The sequence below is a fragment of the Clarias gariepinus genome, chromosome 2, assembly GCF_024256425.1.
Source record: "Clarias gariepinus isolate MV-2021 ecotype Netherlands chromosome 2, CGAR_prim_01v2, whole genome shotgun sequence".
Classification (NCBI taxonomy): domain Eukaryota; kingdom Metazoa; phylum Chordata; class Actinopteri; order Siluriformes; family Clariidae; genus Clarias; species Clarias gariepinus.
The window spans coordinates 31,160,001-31,186,044 of NC_071101.1; the positions used below are offsets into that span (position 1 = coordinate 31,160,001).

The following is a 26,044-nucleotide window of genomic DNA, read 5'->3' on the forward strand; positions in this document are numbered from 1 at the left end:
ATGGCTAAATCCCTAACAAGCTGGAATATGCAAAGAAAATAATTTCACTTTGGGGAAATGCATATATAAAGGCTTCAGATAAAAAAAAATGTATGGCTCTAAGTGACAAGGTGAACTTCCCTACGTTGAAAGGATTACTTAATCTCCCTGAGGGATGCATGTAAGTAAGAAGAAAAAAAAACTTCTGAAGCAAGGTGCTTTGCTTTAGGCAACATCACGAATGGGATTAAACCCATACTACAGCATTACAAAGTGCTCAAGGTTAATGCTGCACAAATTCTTGTGTAATTAATGCTAAATAACCGACACACAGCATCCTGGAAGATGGTGGCTGTTCTTGTGAGCTGCCTCGGAGATCGTTTAAAGAGGCACAGCATGGATGGATGGATGGATGGATGGATGCTGACGCCGATTGCAATGTCGAACATAATCCTCTAGACGTCACCACTTTGACGCGTAAACTTCTGATCTCCACAATTGCAAAAGGCTCTCTCTCTCTCTCTTTCCCCGTGTGTGTGTGTGTATGACGAAACAGATGAAGTAAGAGCTGTGCGTGTAATGAAGTCAGGGTCACGTGGGACCCACCTGCACGACAGAGAGCCCGTTCCCAGCAGGAGCTTCGCCCGGGAGACGCGCGCGCCTCTAATTGCCCGGTGCTGGGAGCTTGGTTAAGAGGCCACGCCCCTTCAAATAGTGCTCTTGCGCTCCCACTCACACATGTGCACCGCACCGTGAGCTTGAAAACAATCCGTGCACAAGAAGAGTAGAGGGAGTTCTGTAATTATAAAACTATCAAGGTGCATCTAGAAACATTAATGCAAAGATCCTTATTAGGATACTTTGTGTGTGTGTAGAGAGAGAGAGAAAGAGAGAGAGAGCGACAGAAAGAAAGAGAGAGAGTGCATGTGAGACATATACACACAGAAGAAGAGAGAGAGAGAGAGAGAGACTGACTACCTGCCCGTGCGTAATTCTGGGAGGACTCCGGAGCGCGTCCTCTCGCCGAGCAACAAGACAATAAACACAAAGAGAGAGAGAGAGAGAGAGAGAAGAGAGAGACGCGGATGCGAGAGTTTCCCACCGGAGGAGTACCTTTACCCACCGAAGAAACGTCTCCGCCGTCGAAGGGCAAATCAGCGAGTCATGTATCTGAACAGAGAAGAAGAGCATAATAAAGGTAAGGCGCTTGAACCTCGAGCGCGACTCTGGAGGTGTCCATGTAGAATCCGGGGGGAACAGGAAGGGATGAGTTCGGGGTTTGGCGACTGAGCACCTGTGAGAGGCACGGGGCATTACTACCTGTCCTTACCCCTGTGTCACCACCTCAGGATATAGTTTTACACTGTCAGCTGTGTGACATTGCCCCGCGCTGCCCGGTGTGCCACCTGAACCAAGTGCCATTGATTCAGCCCAAGGTGACTTCTTGCATAAGCGTTAAATGCATAACGGGGAGCTACTTGTTGGGAGCAAAAAAACATCCGAGAGGACGTGAAAACACAAGGTCAAAGCAAGCATGGCTATAGGACGGTGTCTCCCCTCTGAGGAAACTGCACGTTCAGAGAGGGGGGGCATTATGGGAATTTCAAAAAGGTTATTAGGACAGCCATATTATTATTGTTATTATAACTGTATTATTATTATTATTGGGTAAACCTGGTAATTAAGTGTGAAAGCTTTGCCTTAGACATGCAACACCTGCTGCTCAACACTGAGTGCGTCCGTCCCCGTGTGTATGTGTGTACATGTAAGAGAGTGTGAGTGTGTGATACACACGGTGCGCCAGGCGAAAGAGAGTAATGCTTTTGCTCCATTCCCGTTTTTTTTTGGTGTGAGGTAATGGATCAGCGAGGGCAGTAATAAGCGCGGCGCGCGCATCAGTGTGTAAGATGCACGGTCTCGTGCATATGCTCACAATTACATGCGATTTCTGTTGAGTTTGTTAAGCAACAAGGAACGGATCAGTCAGGCAGGTTATTATCATGCATTCGCACACACAACACACACACGATTACAGTTTATTACACTTGTTTTCGACTCAGTCTGCACACAGGTATAGGTTTTGCACCCATGCGCGTGATTATTATTGATGCTCGGAGTGCAGACACTGCCTCTGCTTCCTGCCGCTTGTTCTGAATTCGCGGCGCGTCTCAAGGTGGAGCGATTGGGCGCGAGATTGTGCGCGGGGGTGCTGGGGGGAAGGGGGGGGGCGGCTGTGTCGCTCGTGGGCGGGTTTACGGCGCACGAGGACGCGCTGGATTGGTCACGTGAAGCACGCGCCTAGAATCTGATTTCCTTTTTGGTCCTACCCGTTTATCAGCTCTCATGCTAAATTGATTAGAGGCTCATAAAAAGCTTAAAAGTGTTACAAATACAATGATCAATTATCTTGCTAGAAACCAGAGTTCTACTGCGTGGTTTGACTTTTTTTTTTTAATAAGAAAGCACTGCGATTTATATACTGTGGTGAGACAACTAGCTTGTAGACATTCATTCATTCATTCATTCATTTTCAGTAACCAATTCAGTAAATCCTGTGAATGACAGCTGTGAGGTGGGAATGGTATATAAGTCCACATCCATGAAGTATTAGTTATATCTCCACTGACATAGCGTCATCTTTATCCCTTAGCCTAGTGATGGAGTATGCTCCCATTCAGCACGATTTCCAAACAGGCTCAATTTCCAGCTAAAGCAAACAACCCAGCCTATATGGTTTTCTTTTGTTGCTGGACAGGACACATGAAAACACCTTCGTCTTTACACTACAGACGTGATGTGGTCTTATGCATCAAACGAGATCTCAAAACAGCGTCTCCTAGATAAAGTGAACCCCATTTGCGAGCTGTAGTTAGTGCTCTCCAGTCAGGATGCACACTAGTACTTTGCTTAGAGCTCAGGTACCCTGGGCAGTGAGCACCACTATTCTCCCACAGAACCATCCCTTGGGTTGTCTTGTCTTTACTGAACAGAAAATGTGTTTCATTGAAAAGATTGTCATCTGGATCAGAAAGGCCTGTTAAAAAAAAGATTTCAGAGAAATATGATGTGAAATATGGTTGACTGACAGGTTACAAAAAGAGAAAATACATGAGGCTCGTTCAGTTCAACTTTTCGTCCACACTTTTAACAAATGCCTATTTTACATAAATAATTCCAAGGACATGATGATAACTGGTCAAATATCTTACAAAGAACATTACTCAGTCTTTATATATACAGGATCCCTGTGTACATACCATACTTGTGTGTATGAGGCTCCTGTAATTATAAATTAGAAGGGTCAGTGTTAATTTTTTTAGCTAATGGGCCTGATTGTTTAAACCATTTCTTCAGTAATATGGCAGCACGGAATATGGAGAAAGCACATTCTTTATTCAGTGTCGAAACTGTGTCACGAGTCTCTCGTCCTCCTTATGCTCAACTCCGACCTGTGTGACTGTGCAGTCATTCAACTGACTAACGCCATTCTGAAAAGCATCCTGTTGTCATTTCTTCTCTCTTAAAAGTTCACTGAATCATATTCTGATGTCATTTCATACATTCGAAGCTTGACTTGAACTCCAGTTGTAATGATGTGCATATTAACAGTGTTGTGAGTTTAAAACAGACCATTCTCATACCACAAATGTTATTTTTTTCCTTTTTTATGATATTTACATTATAGTTAAAAAAAAGTTTTTACATAAGCGCAACATACTGTATGCATTTTTATGTCATTAATACTTATTGGACATTAATGTAAAGTTTGTCAATTTTAAAAAGTTGAAACCAAAAAAAAGTTGACATTCTACTGTACATTATTTTCAGCAAAACGTTCCATATTTAGACAGATAACAAAGGAAGTAACAGAAATTGTATTTGCCTGATGATTTAAATTAATGTTATTTGGATCTATAAAATGATAAGCAGAATAGTCAGTACCATCCATGATGTATTTCATAACATGTCTTCAAATGTGAATTCACTGTATTCTTAGTATATTATGCTGATTGAAGCCAAATGCGCACAACATGCACTGAACATATTGTACATACAGTAAGCACTGTTACTAGTACTGATGTTCTACAATCACATACAGTGTGCTGTGCCTCTATAGTGGAACAAAATGCTTTTGTTCATGGCATATAGGTTCATAGAATTTACTGCCCATATATGGTTTAACAAATTAAATGTGACATATGATGTTCAGTGTTTGTCACATTACCGTGCTTCCCAGGCAACGTTTAAGTAAATTAGCAATTTTTTTTATAATTTATTACTGCCACAACTTTCGACAAGAGCATAACAAGAACTACAAGTAAAAAAGTAACAAACAATTTGAAAAGGGTAAAGTACAGAATGTGTTTTGTGAGGAATGAGCATAACTGTAAGTACTGTTGTAAGGTATACAGTAAAGGCATGCTGTTTAAGTAAAAGAACCAGTGACGTGCAAATAATCTCACACTTTATTTTTAAAATAGCCCAGCGATGTTTCAGCATTAACAATCTTTCATTTATTAAAAACCGACACATCATACCTTATGGCCGATTATAGTTTTTTATTATAATGGATTGACTGGGAAACACCTTGATTCCTGTTATCACTTATATTATAGCAGTTTTAAACTGTCTTTAACATTAATACGAGTTCTAAAGTGTAAGAATTGTTTCAGAGAAGATGGAAAGTACAAACTACCCTGTTCCAAACATTAATCGGTATAAAATAATGGCATACAGGATGGTTTAAGCCATGGCCCCAGGACAAGTTTAATTCAATTCAGTATATTCCGCTTTGAACAATGGTTACTGTCGCGAAGCAGCTTTACAGAATGGATTTGAAGTGGTGAAATGTAAGGACTTTGTGTTCTTGTGTGAGGAAATGTGAGGGAACGTGTTTGGAAAACTACCTTATGGTGCAGAATAATTTTTGTGCTTAAATGGCCTTTTGTCAGTCATTCTATAGATACACCCTAATCTTCATTCACTCCATCCTCATCTTAGTGTGACAATTGTCCTGTAAGCAATCAGTCTGATAATTCCCCTGTGAGCAAAAAAAAATATTCACACTTAAACCAGAATAAGTAATGGCAGCAGTTTTACACAAGAGTCATTTGTTACAGGTGAGAATTGCAGATGTTGCTCCTGGACAAGTATGAGATAACAGTCTGTATAAACCTTTAAATGTTTGAAAGTTAAGCTTTGCATAATGAATTAAGTTTCAAGAAAAAAAGTACAGTTGTGCCATCCATCCATTCATCCATCGTCTCTATCTTTTTCTTCTACTCACTACTGTGCATTTTTTAAAAATACAATTCTGACAGTATATGTTAAATAGAGACTTTTCAGATAATGATCACACAACTAATCTAAATGTGAGTGTTTATGTTGACGCTCACACCATACAACAAATGTGGCAAAGACAGAAACAAAAAATTCCTTTAATCAATGCTCTCCAATTTGACAAAAATTACTTTTTAGGTCATTATGATAGTGCAGATTGGTTAGTGCTCCAAAGTGAAGGATGGTTACCTAGGCAACGATCCCACCCAATGTTTAATTGTGTAGGTTACTGGCATTATACAAGTAAGAACAATGGTAGAAATTACAATAGTTAGCTAAGCCACCAAAGTAATGACACATGCCAATATCTGATATCATGTGATAAATGTGATTAAAATAGGGCTTGTCAGTAACCTAGTCAGATAGATGTCCAGAATTTATTTTTTTGCTGAGTATTCGTACTTTGTACTTAACGTATAATTTGTTGAGTGTTGCTCCTGCTTATAGTCAAGTACAAGCAGATTGTATTTATGTACCTCTAAAATCTTACATATAGAGAACCAGTGTGGATTAGTATACAGCGTCACCTGTGGCAGTTCTAATACTGAATGCATCAGGGAAACTCTAGGCACCGGGTTTTAGGAGGCAAAAAAAATTTACTTTTTAAACCATTACAGATTAGACTGTACCAGCTGCAGATTCCAGTTGCACATGAACACTAGGGTGTATGATCGATAAAATGAAACTGAGCAATCCTTAGAAATCTTTGTAATGTTAAGAGATTGGCCTTTTTCCCTTACCAAAATCTTCAATAATCTTTAACTCACTCCGGTCTATTCATTTATATCCAGGTAATATGATTATAGATTTTCACATTTCCATTAGGTGCTTCCAAAATTGGGCTGAATGAAGAAAAAGGAACTGTGACTAATTCAACGACTAATAAAAGTGTCTAATATTTACAGGTTTTGTCCTCGGGGGACACCCTACTTATGTTAAGTGCCTTAACACACACACACACACGCACACACACACGCACACACACACACACGGACACAGGTTTATTTACACCCTGTACATAATAAAGAAACTGTCCACTTCATTTATTGATTACTTTTTCCATGGGAGTAATGTGATGCATGGAACTCCTTGTGTTTGACAGGTGTGTATACACACGCGCACACACACACACACACACACACACACACACCTGTTACACACACATGTTTCCATATATTGACTGATTAGTATGTGTCCGAGATGGACTGAGGGTGCAGTGGATAGAAATAGAACAGAAGGTAAAAGTGTGTGTGTCCCTTCATGGCCGCTGCAGAGAAGATGAGAGGAAAGGAATGATTGACAGCTCATGTATTATTCATGAAGTCCTGTTCATCATGTGGTGTTGGTGTGTGTTGTGGGAGTCAGGGTTAAGGGGAGCAAGGAAAGACAGACAAATGGAACGACAGGGAATGTTTGGCATATACAGGAGGTGAGAAAGTGTTCTAAACATCTTTCTGAACGATACTATGGGCTATCCATAATGCTGATAATCAATACAAATAATGGTTTGTAATGACCAAGAGGAACTCGGGGACTTCTTTTCATTAACACCTTAAACTTGCTGATATTACCTAGAAGCCAGCCTGGCTTGTCACAGTAATTGGAAACCTGCAGACAGCTATTATACAAGGGATAATCGAGGAGAGACATTGATTTTAAGCTCAGTTATATCCAGCTTTGCTCTTATGAAATGAATCACAGGCATAATAAATTGATTCTAAACTTAAGCCTTTTAATCATCATGAATATTAGATGGCTGTATTGGTAGAGAACTCTGCTTTATACATGACATCTGGCTGTGCATACAGTGCTACATACTGTACTGTAGTTTTTTCCCTTCAACTAAAAGCAGCCCACTAACCATAGTTTTCTTTTTACTTGCTTGTTCCTTCTCATAAATTGTGTTAGAAGTGCAAATCCATAGCCAAACACATTTTAAGGTCTTACTGTTTGATGTATCCAGACTTCCTGCTTCTGTGCTCATTATAGAATTGTAGAATTATAGAAATCCAGCCTCCAAATGTTCTTTCCATTAAACTCCCGACTTATTTACAGTAGCTTAACTGGACTAAAACTATTGCATAGGAAATGTACCATCCGTATAGCTGAGAAGTAAGGAATGTACACCAAATCTGGATCCATCAATGGATCCTAGGAATTTACTAGACTAGGGAGTTGACTTTTCGGCCTGTCCAGCAGGCAAGGTTCGAATGCTCAACCCTACCTAGGGTGTGAGGCTACAGATGCTAACCAATATTACCACATACTGTACAGTACAGAATTTTATATGTTGCTACTGTATGCAAGTGCCGGTACACTGATGTAAACAAAGTGCTACAAATAAAGCTACTGTGAGACTGGGTTGAGTATTTGAATCACAAAGCTTGATCTGCATTTAGGCCAAATAAAAAAAATTTTATGTATTGCATAAAAACAGTGAGCGAGAGAGAGAGAGAGAGATAACAGGTCAGAGACACTGCATTTGAATGCTTCTGGTACTGTAGTTCAAGCACAGAACACAGAAAGAAGAAGGTGAAATGAGAGAGAAAGATAAATAGAGGGAATGGATGGAGCAGCCATAAAAACAGAGGGAGAGGAAAAAAGAGGCCAGCCAAGTACCAGGTGCGAGTTAGTCAAGACAAAATAGCTGCAGCTCTAAGAGGCGGAGTGAATAGAGTCTGATAAGTATCTCTGTTTGACCCCCTTTTTTGATTGCATATGGAGAGTCAGTGTTGTTTGCCAATTTGAGAGAAACTACCCCTGCGGCATTCTTACTTTGGTGAACAGTAATTAATTCCATCCATCTTAAAGAACTGCTTTGTCCTGGTCTTGGGTGCAAATAAAGAATATTCTCTGGATGGTAGTACCATTGACACATTTATTCATATCTATGGGCAGATTAGAGTCTTTAATCTATGATGCATTGGTTTTCAATCTACCGTACCAGGCACCATTGAATATTTGCTGATGGAAAAAGATGATGTGTATACACACGACACAAAAGCATGTTTGCATTCCTCCTTGTTTGCACATCATGCTTTCTTTAAGCGTCCATGCCCATATACAGTCAACTATAGAGTGGACATTGTGGGATATTAAGTAATATCACCTGCTAATAATAAATATGGAAATAAACCAGGCTACTTCCAAGCATATAGCATCATGGTAATATTGCCTAACAGGCACTGTGTATTATTGACTGTGAATCAGAATTTGACATAAAGACCAATAAGCGATTACAGGCAAAGGGAGAGCTGACCTGGCAGAGGATCATTGGATTTTAATTAAACCTTTGAACATTTGGAAAAGGTCTAGCAATAGAAATACAAAACCCAGTACAGTTTAACAAAACCAAAATCAAATGTGCACTAAGTGTGTATTTACCACAGGTTGCATAAAATGAAAGAAGCAAAACAGATAAAAAAAATTGGGAGGAAATGTTTTCCATTTATAAAAGAGAACTCTAATGTATCACATTAGAGGTCATTGAAATCAGATTGTTTGTGATCTCATATCTGATGAGTTTTGTCACATCATGTGTCTAGTGGATGCTACCACAAGGTCTTTCCAATTTTAGTTTTTCTCTTGCTTAAAGATTATAGATTAACACATTTTTAAATGGTATGATGGGCGTATAGGTTAGACTGGGGGTTTTGCAGAAACACTAAAAAACCTTATCTTTATATAATCCTCTGCTACACTAGTCCATTTATCCCAGCATTTTACTATTCAATTCAATTCAATTCAATTTTATTTTATTTATATAGCGCTTTTAACAATGGTCATTGTCTCAAAGCAGCTTCACAAAGATGAAAGAAATTAAAAAAAGAGAAAATTTATGGAAGTGTGTATGTGTGAGAAAAATGTGTCTAGATAATAATGAGATAAATAAATGAATGATGAATGAAATGTCATTGATGAGCAAGCCCAGGGTGACGGCGACACTATTAGTGCTTGGATACCATCAAGGTAGAAAGGTTTTCTTAGCCGGAGCCATGATTGACTGCCCGCTTCACATCTGAAATGCTGGCCTCCCGGAAACTCTGTTAACCAATGGAAATGGCTTGGAGCGAGGTAAGGACTGACAACAACTCCTAGTCGATTTTCTGTAATTTGCAAGCAGTGTGAATGATTGAGTGTACAGTTCCCACAAACAGATGCATCTGCAAGTTGTGAAAGCAAGTTGGGAAAGTTGATGATGTTATCCGTTACATTTTTCTTTAAGATCAGGTGTTACACTTGCTGAATGTCCATGGGAACTTCAGTGAGCTCCATGCCACCTCGGCCAGGATCGTCAGTCCCATGCGTACTACCTTCTTTACAATGTTTGCACCATTTTCATCTTTAAACTGCAGCTAAGAGTCTCTAAATGACAATTTGTTTTGTTTTTGCCTTCATCATAAGAAATTTCATTTCAAGTCCCAGATTGAATCTCTTCAAACTGTTCCTACATGCATAAAAATGTTTCATAACACATATTATGCTATGCACTTCGTCAATAGTAAAGACAAATAGCATTGTGAAATTAGTATTCAGTACAGTAGTGTGCAGTTTAGAATGCTGGTGCAAGTACAAACAATTTACAGTTGCTCAGGATTAGGAAAATGTTATGAGAATAAAATAACTTTGTCTACATTGGAGTGCTGAATATGTGAGTAATAAGCAAAGCTTCTTAACAAACGTGTCTTTTAGCTAGTGAGTTATCACTTTATGCATCTTCTATTAAACAAATTAGCCATGTCACATTAGTTATCTAGCTGAAGGGTGAATGTTATAATTTCACGCAGTGTCTGAAAGAAGATGCTGTACATCTCTATGCAGAGACAAACATATTAGCCTAATATTTTAGGGAACTGAGGTATATAAAACAACAGTTGGTTCTGACCAACTAAACTAATTGGGTGCTTGTACACCCTAGCTCACAAGCTTTACATTCGACGCTATTTGAGACCCCAGAACCTGAAATTTAACAGAGCTGATATTCTAAAGTGGAATAAATGACAATACAAAAGATTTACGGTCTGTCCACCACCTTAATTTTTTATTCTCCTCACATTTTCCCTACATAGTACTGTGATTTAAATCTACTTTCATGCCTTTTAATTACACTAGCTATGGGCTAGTTACTTTTGCCAGTCGCGGAAGGATATGTTTTGGCGAAGCAAATAATTGGTTTAATTAAATAACAAAACCAATCATAATCTGTTAATAATAAAACGTGTTTGTGGAACTCCCTCGTCCCTACAATCTCATCCCAGTTGTACTGATATTGGTCACAACAGTACGACCTCAAGTGTGAAGTTGCTAAGTACACTACGGAGAAGTAAACTATAAAGCCTGGTCTTTTTTATGTTTTTTCTTTTTCTCTCCCTTAATTCTTGTTCTCTGTGGAACTTTGATTTCTAGTTGGTGTAATTTTGTTCTCCAGTCTGTCAAATAAGATTAGCAGTAAGTGTTAGCAAACTAACTAAAGGACTCAACATTGAAACATGGCTCAAATGGGAAAATGCAGATTAGCTTACAAGCAGCTAATTAGTTGCTAGCTGGCACTGAGGAGGAATCAGCTAACTAACCTCCACTGTATCACTCACTAGCTTCTCAGAAAATCCAAGAATAAATACCATGTTTAGCTAATCTGTTGATCAGTAATCCTTGTTCCTCTTACAGTATGTAGTAGTGTATCTACATCTACCCCTCTCTCACAGCCATGTTGTTTGAAACTGGATTCTTTATGAATCCAGTTTCATGTCATACAGGCAATAGAGCATGCATGATACACAATCTTCTCACCAATTCTGATTCGACACACAAGACTGTAAAGTACATGACTATCAAGGGTGACCCATGCAGCTTGGTTCTGTTTTAACAAAGCAGTTCTGAAGCTTTATAACGTCTTGCAGGACCCATACTCAGACAGAAGCAGGAGTTTGAGGCACTAAGATTAAATTGTCAGATTGTGACTTGTTCTCCTTTAAAGCAATATATCGTCCAGCTATAAAAATAAATTAAAGGTTTTGATTGTACATTGGTCATAACTTGCTCTTTTAATGATCTTTATGTTTCATAAATTGGAGGACCAAAACCTGAAACCAGTCTCAGAATATTTTCTGTTTGTATATACTTTATATACAAATTTGAATTTGTCACAGCAAATGAAACTTTGCCAGTCCTTCTGTATTTTCCTGACTACTCAATTATAAACCACAGGTTTTGACAGCGTACTGTGCATGCAACAAACTGTGGGCGCATCTTAAATCAACTGCTGCATGGAATTTGTTGAAACTTTTGCAAGACTTACATATCTGCCAAAAAACAAAATTAAAATGTTTAGTAAAAGCGATGTTATAAACAATTAGGTGTTGGATTTAATACTTTACTTTAGAATAACCTACTTGCTCAATGTAAATATACACCTGGACCAATGGATATCAATTAGAAAAACGAAACTAAATGAATTATAACGCACTGCAGTTATTTTTTTACTCTCTGATTACCGAACAGAGAGTATATTTGGCTGGCGATAAAAGGCGACAACTTTGCGTAAACAAGGCGTTTGATACTCAACCTTAGAACATTTTATGTCTGTGTATTAACAAGTTAGGCAGGCAGACCTGAAATAATAATATCACTGATTACATTAAAGCTGATCAGCTTATTTTTACCTTTAAACTTTTAACTATTTCTAAAAACTGTTTTACCATCAACAACAGGTACTTCTGCTAATCACCTATAATTCATTTTTCCCTTTTGCGTAAGCAATTGATTGTGAGGGATCGAAAGCACAATCATGAAACACTGGGTGTGATCAAAGTGCATCTCAACTTCCTTGAAGGATACAATTTATTCACACTTGAGCTTTTTAAACAATATTCCTGGATTTAAATTTTTTTTTCAATAATTATAGATGTCTGAGTTCTCTGAAAATGAAGGCTCATGCGTCACTTTGAAGGTTTAATATGCTAAATGCCAAAGCTGTCATTCTGGACTCTCATAGCAGGTGGTGTTGTTTGCCTACATCCTGTCTGCATTTAAAGTGTGTCTAATAGCAAATTGCTTTGGTAGCTTAATACGCGGCTGCGTAGTCAGGAAGAATTTAAATTGGCGATGGAGGGAGAGAAGGGTGTGTGTGTGTGTGGCGTGTGTCTGTCTGTGTGTCTGTGTGTGTGTGTGTGTGTGTGTGTGTGTGTGGTGTAATGACAAGACTACAAACCCATTATAGCTAAATGACAATGATAAAAGCAGAGAGAGAAATACACTGCAAAGCTGTTAAAGAGAGGTTGGAGTGTGAATGGGTTCCCGTGAGGGACGAAGGAGCATCGCTGCTGTCATCTCTGCTTTGTTTATGCCTCACAATGGTTGACCCCGTATGTATCAGAGGTGGGTTGGGGTTGGGAGACATTGACTTCATTTTTAGGTCTTTGATAGGATAAAGAGAGAGGAAGAGAGAGAGGTGTCAGGGATCGAAAGTAGCGCAAGTGATTATTGCTTTACTCAGCTACAGGAACTAATTACAGCCTTTGTGCATAAGCACCTGCCTCTGTGTGTGTGTGTGTGTGTGAGAAAGTGTTTTGACACAACTGGTCTCTTAGCTCTTAGCTGTAATATTAATAAGAGTGGTGCTCAGAGCATGACTGAATGGAAAGCATCGGCTAGGTAGAGCAGCTATATTTGTCCTTGAATCTTAGCTATCTCACAAAGTTTATTAGATTGACACTGGTTCAACCCAACTACTAATAAGACATTTTGCACATCTCTTTTACATACATTTATGTTTGTAAAAGAGATGTGCAAAAGCTCAGGATATGAAAAAAAATACTCTGCTAGTATTACTATACATTATAATAAGAACCAATTAAAAACAACAACAAAACTAAAATAGGCTATAGCCTAACCTGTAAAGTAGAAGATTTATTAATACATATAAATAAGGCTGTCTATATTGACACATTAATGCATGTAATTAATTTAGAGAATCTATGAATCAGCTGTGTGTGATAAGGGCATGTTTGGCGTAGTTAACAAGATGACTAAGGAAACATCACCAGGTGTGCTGAACAGCAAGTTTTATTGTAGATGGAAGTTTGGATAAGGTTGTGTGCTTGAGCTACCTTGAAGAGGAACTATTTTTACAAGAATAAATTAAACATTGAATGTGGAAGTGGTGACTCAGGTGGCTAAGCTTCTAGATATTTTGGGGTTTGATGATTCTACAGTAGGTTTGAGCCCCACCGTCGGTGGGTTAGCATACATGCTAACCAGCTGCTGAATGTAGCGCTGGTCTCATTTAAGAGACTTTAATTTATCATTTGTTAAATGTGAAAGTTTGACTTACAGTATTATAAAACAGCAAAAACCCTTTTTCTCTTATGAGTTTGTAGGAATTGGCATTCACGACGGCCATGTTTGTAAGTTGTAAGGCAGTTCATAACATGAAGTAAACAGCTGTGTAGCACTGACATGACAGTACAGTAAATGGATAATGTGTTTAAATAGCCAATGATATTCCTGGCCAAAAATCTGTGATTTTGCTTAGATTTTATCTACTTTTTAATAAATAGGGGTGGAATGCCCAGTTTTATACACTGACATACTGCATCATTTATTAACTCCAGGTACATTACACTGGTCAATGCTGATCATATCTGATCTTTCTCTCTCTCGCTCTTTAAAGAACAGATCTTGGCATAGAAATACAGGACTTTCAAGCCTTTTTAATGGCTGAAACTCTCAATAATAGACATATTAAGTGATGAAATGCCATTATATGAAATGCCAATAACGAAAGGAAAGTGCCAGGAAAATTCTAATAGTTTAAGAAGGAGGATGCATTAAACAAAGATGTCACACACGAAAGACACACGAAAAAATTAACAGACACAGATATGATCAGTAGACATAAAGCATGCAAATAATTCACCATGAGCCAACATGACATTCTCTCTTAAACAAACAGATATATATGTATTTATAACAGTGTTTTCACAAAATATGTACAGTGGGCAATCCCCCACAGATTTTATCCTCTTACAAAGAAATGAATGTCAATTATTTTTTTTTATTATAGGTTTATTTTAAAGGATAGTGACAGCACATCAACCAAATATCCAGAAAACTACATCATAAAAATGTGATAAATAGATTTGGATATCAGTGAGGAAAAGTAGGGTTAGGTACAGTAAGATGTTTCTTGTAGTTGGTTACCAAGTTTGGACACATTTCAAGGGGATTTTGGTCCACTCTTCTTTACAGATCTTCTCTAAATCCTTATAGGTTCTTGCCTGTTGATTGGCAACTTGAAGTTTCAACTCCCTCCATAAATTTTCCATAGGATTAAGGTCTGACCTTACTGTAGGTTCCTCCATGACCTTAATGTCATGGAGTGACTACTCTTCTTAACTGATTTGGCTCTTGGCTCACTTCTTGAGCCACGTCTTTGTTACCCTGCAAGTCCCATCCATTTACCATTTTCAGAAGGTTCTCATCCAAAATTTTACAACACATGTGGCAAAGTTGGACTGTACCTTTAGCAGAGAAACAGCCCCAAAGCATGATGTTTTCACATTTTGACTGTAGAGATGGTGTTCTTTGGGTCATAGTCAGCATTTTTCTTCCTTAAAAAACGTTAAGTCGAGTTGATGCCAAAGAGCTTATTTTTGGTCTCATCTAATCACAGCATTCCTACCAATCCTTCTCTGTTTATATTTCAAACTTTAGATGGGCATCTACATGTGCCTTCTTGAGGTACGATATGCAGTGAAATGCTTGTTGGGGTTTGAATGGAAAGCAGAAAATCTGTGGATTCTGCGGACAGGTGTGCTCTTATATAATAAGTAGTTGTTGGAAGCACCTACTTAATTTAATCTATGAGAAGATAACAATAACATAGAATTATTGTTGGTTGGTAGGGGATTAATTACTGCATTTTGATTGATACTCTGTCTCTATTCTCTTGAAATAAACCTATGATAAAAATTATAGACCCTTCATTACTTTGTAAGTGGGCAACCTGAAAAAATCTACAGGGGAACAAATAATGATTTTTCTGAGCGTAGATATAAGAGCAAGAAATTTACATCTAAGAGTTTATTGAGTTAAATGGAATTAACCCCTTGCTCAATCCAGCATTCCAGCTGATGACCGGAAACTCAGTTATGTGTTTATTTGTGAGTGAAAATAATGTTTCTGACCTTCTTGTCCTCCTGCCATCATTTGTCATTTTTGACAGGAGTATCTTTAGGCAGCCAAACATTGTGTGTGCGTGTGTGTGTGTGTGTGTGTGTGAAAGATACACCAAGTGACAGAAGTAATTGTATCTTGGAAAGGACATGCTGGCATGAATGAAAGTCACATGGAGGAGGAGGGAGTGCGTGTGTGTGTGCGTGCATTTGTGTATGTTTGTTTGAGAGAGAAAGCAAAAGTAGGAGAAACCTTTTTATGAGGAAGGCAAGGAACAACTCAGGATGTGTGATAAAGATCCATCCATCCATTTTAAGCAACAGCTTTATAAAGTATTGGCGACTGCTACATTCCGACTTACCTCAGAAGTTGGAAGCAGAAATTCAAAACGATCTCAGTTTTGATCTGTGTGCATTCTCGCAACAATCTAAGATATATCATGATATTTACATTTACTTTCTCAATACAGCAAGCTGTACAGTAAGTGTAACAGATTAAACCAGCGAATATGTGCATACATCGATTAAGCTGAACCAAATACTAGAGTATATACAGTATACAACTCATTCAAAGGTGAGAAGTTTTGCTTTGTTTACTGTTCCTGCTCTGAGTAGCCATGTTGATTTGACCGACGTCGCGGAATTTGGATGAACCCATGGTTGAGAATACTACTCTGAGTCTTCATTTGACTATCTTTAGTTTTTTTTTCTAGTTTTCGGCCAGGACAAATTATGACATTTAGTTGAACACGGCGTTAATATCCTGGAAACTCCTTTCCTTATGATGTGTGTGTGTGTGTTTTGTAGAAGTGTGCAAACAAGACAAAAACCTGGACGTGACCAGGATATAGTACTTAGTGTTCAAACAGTTAATGAAGATAAATGATTTAAGTCTAGCAGTAAGAAAGCACAGCTTTTAAATGTGAAAAAAGCCCTGAAAAACCACAAGACAAACTGGCACTTGTTTCTGGTAAATTAAGATGTAAAACCAGCAAGTGTGAATGTCTGATCCTTATAAACAAATAGATAACCTTGCCCAAGAGACGCATCTGTCTCTGGGAACTGTACAACACAATCATTCACGTACACCACTTGCACATTACAGGAACTCGGCGTTTTAGTCCTAAGCTTAATCTAATTAAGATGATTGGAAAAGCCATTAAAGGAGTTCCTGGGAGGCCAGCATTTTAGACACGAAGCAGGCAGTTTGATCATGACTCTGATGAAAATGTAAAACTCTACAAATGTCTAAACAAGCATATCATCTGTTCTCTGTGGAGGAGCACTCTGATTCAGTTAAATGAAGTCCACTTGCATCCTTCTTTTGTAATGTGTGTGACATGTACTTCTCTACTTTAGAGTTAAATATTATAACCATCCACCCCAGCAACTCGACAAACCTCTGAGCTTCAAAAACAACACTGTTATGAAGGTCTCTGGAGGTGGGACTGGTTTAGCCAGTGTCAATGTCGCTCAGCCTTTGATTAGTGTGTGTGTGTGTGTGTGTGTGTGTGTAGTGAACAGGTGATTGCAAAAGCAAGTGTCGGCTAGGCCAAGGGCTGTCAAGTTAACGTGCAGCGCTTTCAAACAGCCACGGAAAGACAAACAGGAAAATGTTTTAATCACTTTCCTCCCGCATGAACAAAGAGCCTCTCATGAGACAGAGAGGAGTGTGTCTGTGGATCTGTACAGTAAGGTGTGCCAGGTGACAGCCTTTTTTTTTTCTTCTTTGAGACACTTACGTTGGGGGTGTATAAAAGTATACTGGCCTGTATAATTTCATAAAGATTAAATAAAAGTCTTTATTCGAACATAATAAACTAATAATGCTTTATAATGTTTTAAAAGTTAATTGTGTAAAACCAGTGACAATCCCTAATGAAACTTATGAAAGGATTTAGTACATTTTTTACGAACGTTTTACGAAGTTCACCAGTTAGATGAGATGGACATTCACACTAGATCACTACATTTTTAACCATTATGCTAAAAATGCTATGTCACTCACAAAAGCCCAAAAAAACATATCTTCTTACAATGCATTTGTTCTTAAATGTGAGTTTTTTGCTGAAATGATTAAAAAGAGCAAAACATTATGGGTTTTTACATTACAATTATTTAAATGATTGTGATGATTTAGATGATCTGCTGTGCTGTAATGGTGCATGCATTTAAGTTCATAAATGCATAAAAAATATTATATGAGAAAATATTATTAAATGTTAAATGTAGAGTTACTATGATGATATGATTTACATCAAAATGTGATTTTATAACTTGTTTTAAATTCAGTTTGACCACATCTTATTGATATATATAAGCTGCATATCTTTATCTTTGGCCTTTTTCTTTATTTCTTTCCTCCTTTTTCTGAACGGCACCAGAAGGCTTTGATCTTTTTTTATTTGAAAAGCATACTGCTGCCCCAGTCAAGACTAAACCACTTGCCCTAGGACTGATTATATATTATTCATAACAGAAGAATAAAATATGTCTGTACAACTATACATTACAATATATATTTACAGTATTATGAATGAGCTGTGACTTATTCAATAAGGCATTATTCAGTAACATTTCAGTGCGATTGATTTTACATAATTGCATTGCTTTATAAAGTTAGAAGTGTACTTTTTTCCATTCTTTCACTCACAGTCAGGCTTGGAGTGGGGAGACTGGAGGGTGGTCCACTAGCCACCTCACTCCCCATCTCGTACAGTATGCCTGAATGAGAAACCATCCCTGTCAGTACCCTGCCTCACGTACAGACTAGCATCAGGATGCCAAGTTTAATGGTCCCACGTGGTGACACAGCAATAGAAAAACGATCATGCACATATTATTGTCATTTAAAATTTTAATATTATTTTTTCCCCCTGCTGCCAGTGGGTGCATCACAACAGGGTTTGAACCCTGAGCTTGGGTCAGCACACAAATAGAGTTTGATTCTACTCCAGGGCTTTGAAAGTACTGTACGTTGTGCTGAAAATCATGCTGATTGTACAGAAACAAACATACTGTAACAAACAAAGTATTGCATTAATGTAACATAAAACTAATGAGAATATTGCAATAAAGTAATTTAAGTCTTATCCTTTTTTTTTTCTTTACCTGTAGTGTGACTGCTGGATTGCTTGTTGCCAGTGGAGCAATCACACATTGTAAAAGTTTGAGACCGGTAGTCTTAGAACACAAAATGTGATTTTTTGATTTAGTGCTGATGGCGCTAAAAACAGCTGAGGAGTTCTGGAAGTGATTGAAATGTCCAAGTGTGAGCATTGTTGCGACACTCATGTAAAAACCAGCGTAGGATTTAGACAAAACTCATAGGACAGGTATGGATATGATTGGCGAAATGCGGCTGCAGAACGATTATTTCTATAACCATACAAACAAAAAAAGAAGTACGAATTATAGCTTCCAGTTATGTAGCTAGATAATTAGAATACAATGGCCCTAGTCATACAGTAAATATATAAACCTGTGCTGCGTATTTGCACAACCTGTATAGCTGTGTGTGTGTGTATAGTGTACTGTAGGTCTAGGATCTTTAGTGTATAATTTAACAGGAAAGATCCAAGTACCAATCATAAAACACCACTGTAATGGCACAGTGTAACGAATAGGGTTTATTTAGGGCTAAATGCTGTAATTATTATCACATACCAGTGGTGACAATAACCTACTGTCTGTGATGGACAGGTTTCTGGTATGGTTTGGGTCCACTTCGTCCCTTAGTGGGAGGAGTAAGGGTTAACATCATCATCAAAAGACTTCAGGACACGGGTAGGGCTGCAACTAACGATTATTTTGATAATCGATTAGTTGGTCGATTATGTTTTCGATTAATCGGATAAAACCTAACCGCTTCTTAGATTTGATATTTTGCTTATAACTATTAAAAAAACATAAATCAGGGTATTATTTATGTATAAAAATAAACTTTTAAAAATGCAAAAGCCACATATAGAGTTTAATAATCTTTAATTTTGACATTTTAAACCTTAAATGAAATGTAGTATATAATATATACAGTGTGTATATATATATATATATATATATATATATATATATATATATACACACACACTGATCTATTCAGTTGATAAGATATAAACAGCTAAAATAATGTAATTTTGTATAATAAAATGATGTATGCATAAGTAAAACCACAGTTAATTACAAGTTAACTTTGTAGTGGACTATAAAAAAAAACTGTAGAAATGCAAAAAGCTAATAGTCACAAATATGCTGTTATTTGCGTTCGCTGAAAACCACAACAATCACTAAATGTAATATTCTACTGTTATTCACACCGTGTAATTTAAGCTAATCTAAAGTAGCGCCATTTAACTAATCACTATTGCTCATGAGGTGATTGCGCAATGTGATGCTAGCGAGTAGCACGTGAACAGATCTAGCGCGACTGTCCCGAAGTTAGCAAACAGTTTAAACAAAAGCACTTAAACTATACAACTTTTACACAATGAAGAGATACAGTTTTTACCGACCCTGCTGACGTTTCGCCATCCGTAACACCAACATGTTTTCTTTTTAAGTGCTCGTGCATGACATGCCATGAAAGCTTGGTATTACATAGCGTGCAGGTTACCGTCTTCTTAGAGGCGTTTAATGTGAACTGCTATCAAACTTTGGAGGACTCGGGGCGCGCGCTTTTTCCTGCAGAGGCTCCTGTACCCTCTATTGCGCGAGCGGCTGTGTATCTGTGTGTATTTGTGCATCTTGTGGTCGCGCGCCTCAGTGACGTGAGCAGCCCAACTAATCGATAACGGCATTCGTTGACAACGAATTTCATTATCGATAATTATCGATTTTATCGATTAGTTGTTGCAGCCCTAGACACGGGATAGTTTAATGAGGAATAAACTGATTGAAACCATATTCTCTGATCTTCACAGTGACTAGATCTCAACATAACTGAGCATCTCTAGCAGATTTTGAAATGAGGTTCCTTCCACCACCATCATCAAAAACGCCATTTGAGGGTTTTCCCTTGAAAGAATGGCTTTTATAATTGCCTCACAACAATTCCAGAGACTTGAAATCTATTGTGCCTCTATCACCTTGAAGCTATCCTGGCAGCTCGCTCTGGCTCAGCACCTATAAAACACTGTAGGTTGATTTTCTCCCTCTTATTTGTCACCACCTGTATGTGGAGTAACATTACTGATTTCAGTAAAGCCACAATTCCATTAGAGTAAGTTAAAATGAGCAACTAATGGTTTATGTATCATTGTTTGTCACCACAACATCCCCACTAGACACCACAGAGATATTAATGAGATGAACAGCTTCAGACACACAGCGCTAATATCCTACTTTCAAATGAAAACTTTGCATATTACATTTAGATCTTTTAGTCTATGTCTTTATCTGCACTGCCGTGCTTGTTTGTAAATTACATTGTGCTTATTTATCAGTAGGCTGCAAGAAAAGGTCATCTTTGCAAATGAATATTTAAGATTACACTAAGACTAATGTCTAATTATGATTCTAGACAGTTTAACTCATTTTAAGCGTTACTTTTTCTTATACCTATTTCTCTTGCTTCTTTTAAGAACTAGGCTTAAAAGACTTTTTCATGCTTAAAATAAAAAGGTCTAGAAATTGGACTAATCATGTATGTATTATCAGGGGTTATTTTTAGAATTTATAATTTAAAATAAAAGTTTTAGATCAGTTAAACATAATGTAGTTCTATCAGGTTTTTCTAACATTGTAACAGTGTTTATTTGGTAATGTTACAGATGTTGGTATTAAGCATCTTTAGAATTGCCTGATTGGAATGATATTGGTCCACCGTTGTCTACATGACATATGTTAGATATTTTTATCTAAAAAATGAAAAAATTATATATATATATATATATATATATATATATATATATATCAGGAAGTCAAAAAAGTTCTGTTATGAACTGCTTAACATGTGAGATTCATGCATATGCATATGCAATTTAGACACTACTAATGGTACAGTAGTGTAAATATTTAACAACATTATATGAGATACTGCAGTGTAACTGTTCTGTATGGGTGTGAAATGCTTAAATCATGAGCATTGTTCTTTACTGATTTTCCACCCGCTGATTTACTTATACTTATTAATAAATTTCCAAAAGAAAATTAAAGAGACAGTTATGAAACACTCAAGAGATGCAAAAGAGATATGCATTATGTGCGGGAAGCTGTTGTGTTCCTTATGTTCTCTTTTCTTTTATAAACTATATACAGTAGTTGATCAATCGGAATGGTTATTACCGTCGCGCTCACCGCCGCGTAAAAACGTCAGCGGCCAAAATAAATTAGTTGCATTTCAAAGTCATTCGTAAAATGGCCGCCAGGTGGCGCAAAGTGACATTTTCGCTCGTTGCCGTAAATACAACAGTGACCGTTATACAGCGTATCTCTGTATCGGTTTATTGTTATTTAAGTTCTGGATTATTTCAGGTACTTTAAACACATTGTTGGGTTGCTCATGTTGGCTCATATGAGATGTAGTTTACGAATGAAATATGAAATGAAATATTGAAATATTACTGTTATTGTGTCACAGGTGTAGTTTTAAGAGTTGTTTAGGCAGGAATGCGTGTGTATACAGCTCAAAACCTCCATAAGTTATTAAAGATAGCGTCTATTTAGAAAACATGCCCAGTGATTTCTGAGCTTCAGGAAATCTCCCGGCGCTCTGCGCATAACACCGGGCCAACTCATGTCGGAAAGAATTTATAAACGGTTTCTAAACATGGGCTATTGTTTTTTTTTTTACTTATAGTATTTGTTAATTTAATTTAAATGAGGTTTGGGCTCAGGACTTCAGAATCGTGATTCTACTCTTTAATTTACTCCATAGTTTTAATCAGCGATCAGCCGCATGCATTAAGTTTTCCAGAGCGCACCGGCAGAAGTAGACTAATGATTATGAACGCGTCGGGAAAACAGCAAGCAGACTTTAAAAAAAACGTTTGCGTTCATTTTCTGACGCGCTCAAGGTTACCAAAAACAATACAGAGCAGCACAGCTTACAACACTTACAAAATCACAACGTTTTTTCGTTATTGTGAGTGCGCTTAAATAAAAGTTAAGTCTTATAAAGGCATGTAGTCTTATATAGTTTTATTGTATAGTTTTTGCACATTAATCTGACACAGTTTTTTCAGCCTGTCACGGCGTGCGCCCAAATCAATATCGCTCCTCGCTCACTAGTTAGGCGGCCTCCCCTTCAGACATGCGAAGCAGCGGGACCGCAGAATTACACATGACTGGTGAGCTATCGTTGCTATCGTTGCCCGGGCTTGCACCCCGCGCTATAAAATACTCGGGGTTTGTTGGGCTACAGTGGATTTTACTACGCGCTGTGTATGCAGCGCGCGTGCAACAACGCGGAAGTGCGGCATGCAAGCAAGGCAAATGGAACGCGCCCCAGTAACTTCAAAGGAGCGAGAGGTGGGAGGGGGGCGGTACGGCCATCCGCGGAGAGCAGAGTCAGCGTGAGCAGACGGATGGCCATTGCACTCACACCGTGTAGTAAAATCCACTGTAACCCAACAAACCCCAATCATCACCAGCCGTGCCTTATTCCGTCATGTCATGTGGGCATTATAAGCTTTGTATTGAAAACTTCTAACTAAAAAGTGGCAGCTGGCACGCCTTATTTTGTCAATAGTCTAAATAAAAACCCTCCGATTTAATTTCCTATAGTCTAACCAGCGCTCAACCGCACGCATAGTTTTCCCGAGCGCGAGGAAGTTTTTGGTGCTAAATAATGTTTATGCAGTATAAGAATTCCCATTAATCCTGGGTTGTTCTTTTAGTGTCACTATAGTGCTTTACAATGCCAGACAACATTCAAATACAAATGATTCACCCTCCCCAGGTGTGAATCGGCTGTTCTCACCTATACATTCAGAGGAACTGAAATGCATTTCTCCCCACTTTAAAAACCTCTTGAATCTGAGGCTCTTCTGGAGACTTTCAGTGATTTCAATTTGTGTAATTTTAATCTCCTGGATTCTAGATTCTAAAGTTGACATTGTTACCTTTTTTAATCATTGGAATGGAAGAACTTATTTTCCTTATGATAGCATAAATTGCATTGTTTTTAATCAGTCTATACACAATAATATTATTATTATTATTATTTTTTTTTTTAACGGGTATGGGGGCTATCTTGGTTCATTAATCTCCGTGCCTGGTTTAGGTTTAGTATTCAGTGCGCATCTGTTATATTACAACTATCATAACACTCAAATACCTTTTATTGGGGGTTAAGTGACTGATGTGCCTAACATTTTTCAGCTGAGCCTTTGTTTCACTGAAAACGACCGCGACACCCCCCTCTCTCTCTCACACACACACACACACACAGAGCCGAACAAATCATTAGCACGTCCCTCCCCCAAACAGCACAGACATTTACTTACACCTGAACTGAGTTGTTTGAGTAACATGGGTCGAACCCGTTACAAATCATAACAGTCTACTGCATTTCATTCTTATAATAACGCAAAAACACAAGCGGGGCTGAAAGACCGACATCTGCTGACGCAGCAGAACGTCCTAACACTGTTTTAATTTTATGGTCATTTATTTCAGTTAATAAATCTACTATAAATTTAAAGAACACAAGAAATAAGATGACACAAATCCATACACGCTTTTTTTCTAATTACAAGTGATAAAATCAAAAGGCTCACTGCCTCACTGGCTCACACATTTATTGTGCTTAAATTTGATCCTAATAAGATTTGATTTAATTTGAATTTTAGAACAGTGGCAGCTGGAACACCTAAAACAGATGCAGGATTATTTTTTTATAATCTAAATAAAAATGCTTTTTTAAACGTGGGCTATTGTTATTTACATGCAATATTTGTTAATTTAATTTAAATGGGGTTTGGTCTCCGGAATGTTAAGCATCATGATCCTCTTCTTTACTTTCCTATGTAAAATCAGTGCTTAATCGCACGTATAAAGTTTTGTAAATTCGTTTAATGTTTAATAGTAAATAATGACCCCCGTTGCGCTGTACCACCGCTCGGAAAACCTTATGAAATACAAGTTTAGGACAATTAGGATGATCTGCCACGGCGTGCGCGTGTGATGGGTGTACGCCCAAATCTACTATAACTACTCCCTCACTCCGTAGGCTCCCTGAATAGGCACCAAAGGGACGGGGCCGCTTATTTGTGCCGGCTGGCGATAATTAACGTTAATATGATCTCGGGCTTGCTCCGCATTATAAAAGCAAGGCGCGGAGGTTTGTCTGAGGTCTGGGAAGTACGTGATGTAATGGAGAATATGAAAGAAGCATGTCAGTGGGGAGATGTGACGCGGCCAGGCACTTTAAACAAGGACACTAGAATTCCGCCCTTTGATCTCCGCGCTGAGGACAGCGCGAGAAAGAGCTGCGCGAGCTCCCGCGGCATCTTCACTCCCGCACCGTGCCCGCCCTCGCAGCCCCGCTGCCGAAGAGGAAAAGTGTGGTTAGGTTTTTGCGTCAGCGAGAACTCGCGCCGGCCATCGACAGCGGGAGAAGCGCCGTCACGAGGGAGCGTGCAGGAGCGCTGCCTCCGCGTGCTCAGTTCTGCCACTCCGCGCACCAACACTTATCGTCAGCTGTGTGCCCGCATGCCAGTGTGGCACAGCCCCCGGAACTGCACATGCACAATCTTTATCCCTTTCTTTCCTTTCTCCCTCCTTCAACACTTTCCTTCCCCATTTTACCTAAATAAATGACCCTTTTCCCGTAAGACCTCGCCTCGTGTCCGTGCTTTATGGTGCCGCCCGTGCAACATGGGTCGAATCCGTTACAGATCATATCAGTCTACTGCATTTCATTCTTATAATAAACGCAAAAACACAAGCGGGGCTGAATGACCAACATTAGCTGACGCAGTAGAACGTCCTGACAATGTTATAATTTTTATGGTCATTTATTTTAGTTAATAAATCTACTATAAATTTAAAGAACACAAGATATAAGACGACACAAAACCCTACACGCGTCTTTTTTAATTACACGTGATAAAATTTAAAGGCTCACTGTGTTAACATTTATTTTTTTAAAATTTGATCCTAATAAGATTTAATTTAATTTAAATTCTACATTTGTATCGTCATTTTAGTTCTGTGATTATAAATTTGTTTTACTACAATGTTTTACTTGATTTTATCCGCTACTACGTGCAGTTCTAAAACTCTGTGTCTCATTAATCCAGCAGAGAATGAACTAAGGCACGAGGCGTCAGCCTGTAGTTATATAGCGCCACTCAACGGTAAAAGCCAGCAAACGCACAAAGCCAAACGGTACCGCCGAGCGCGGCGACGGTAGGACCTACAGTCCGATTGATTAACCACTGTACTGTACAGATGTATATACGATTAAATGTTTTGCAAACACATATTAATCTATAGTTTCTTAAGTTTACATATGGTAAACGGACGTTAAGCGGCATAAATCTGTAATAAGTAACCTGATTGGCAATGTGTTAGAGCAGGCATTAGCAGGGAAACACATCTTGTGTCAC

At 38.2% G+C, this 26,044-nt stretch overlaps 1 protein-coding gene across 1 annotated transcript in view; it reads left to right on the forward strand.

Moving 5' to 3' along the window:
• The first annotated feature begins 1,133 nt into the window (after window positions 1-1,133).
• syt7a (synaptotagmin VIIa) overlaps window positions 1,134-26,044 on the forward strand; it is a 125,785-nt gene continuing 100,874 nt past the window's right edge. Inside the window, exon 1 of the mRNA XM_053513741.1 lies at window positions 1,134-1,177. Within this exon, the coding sequence (XP_053369716.1) occupies window positions 1,144-1,177 (34 nt within the window). The 5' untranslated portion in view covers window positions 1,134-1,143. The remainder of the gene's footprint in view (window positions 1,178-26,044) is intronic.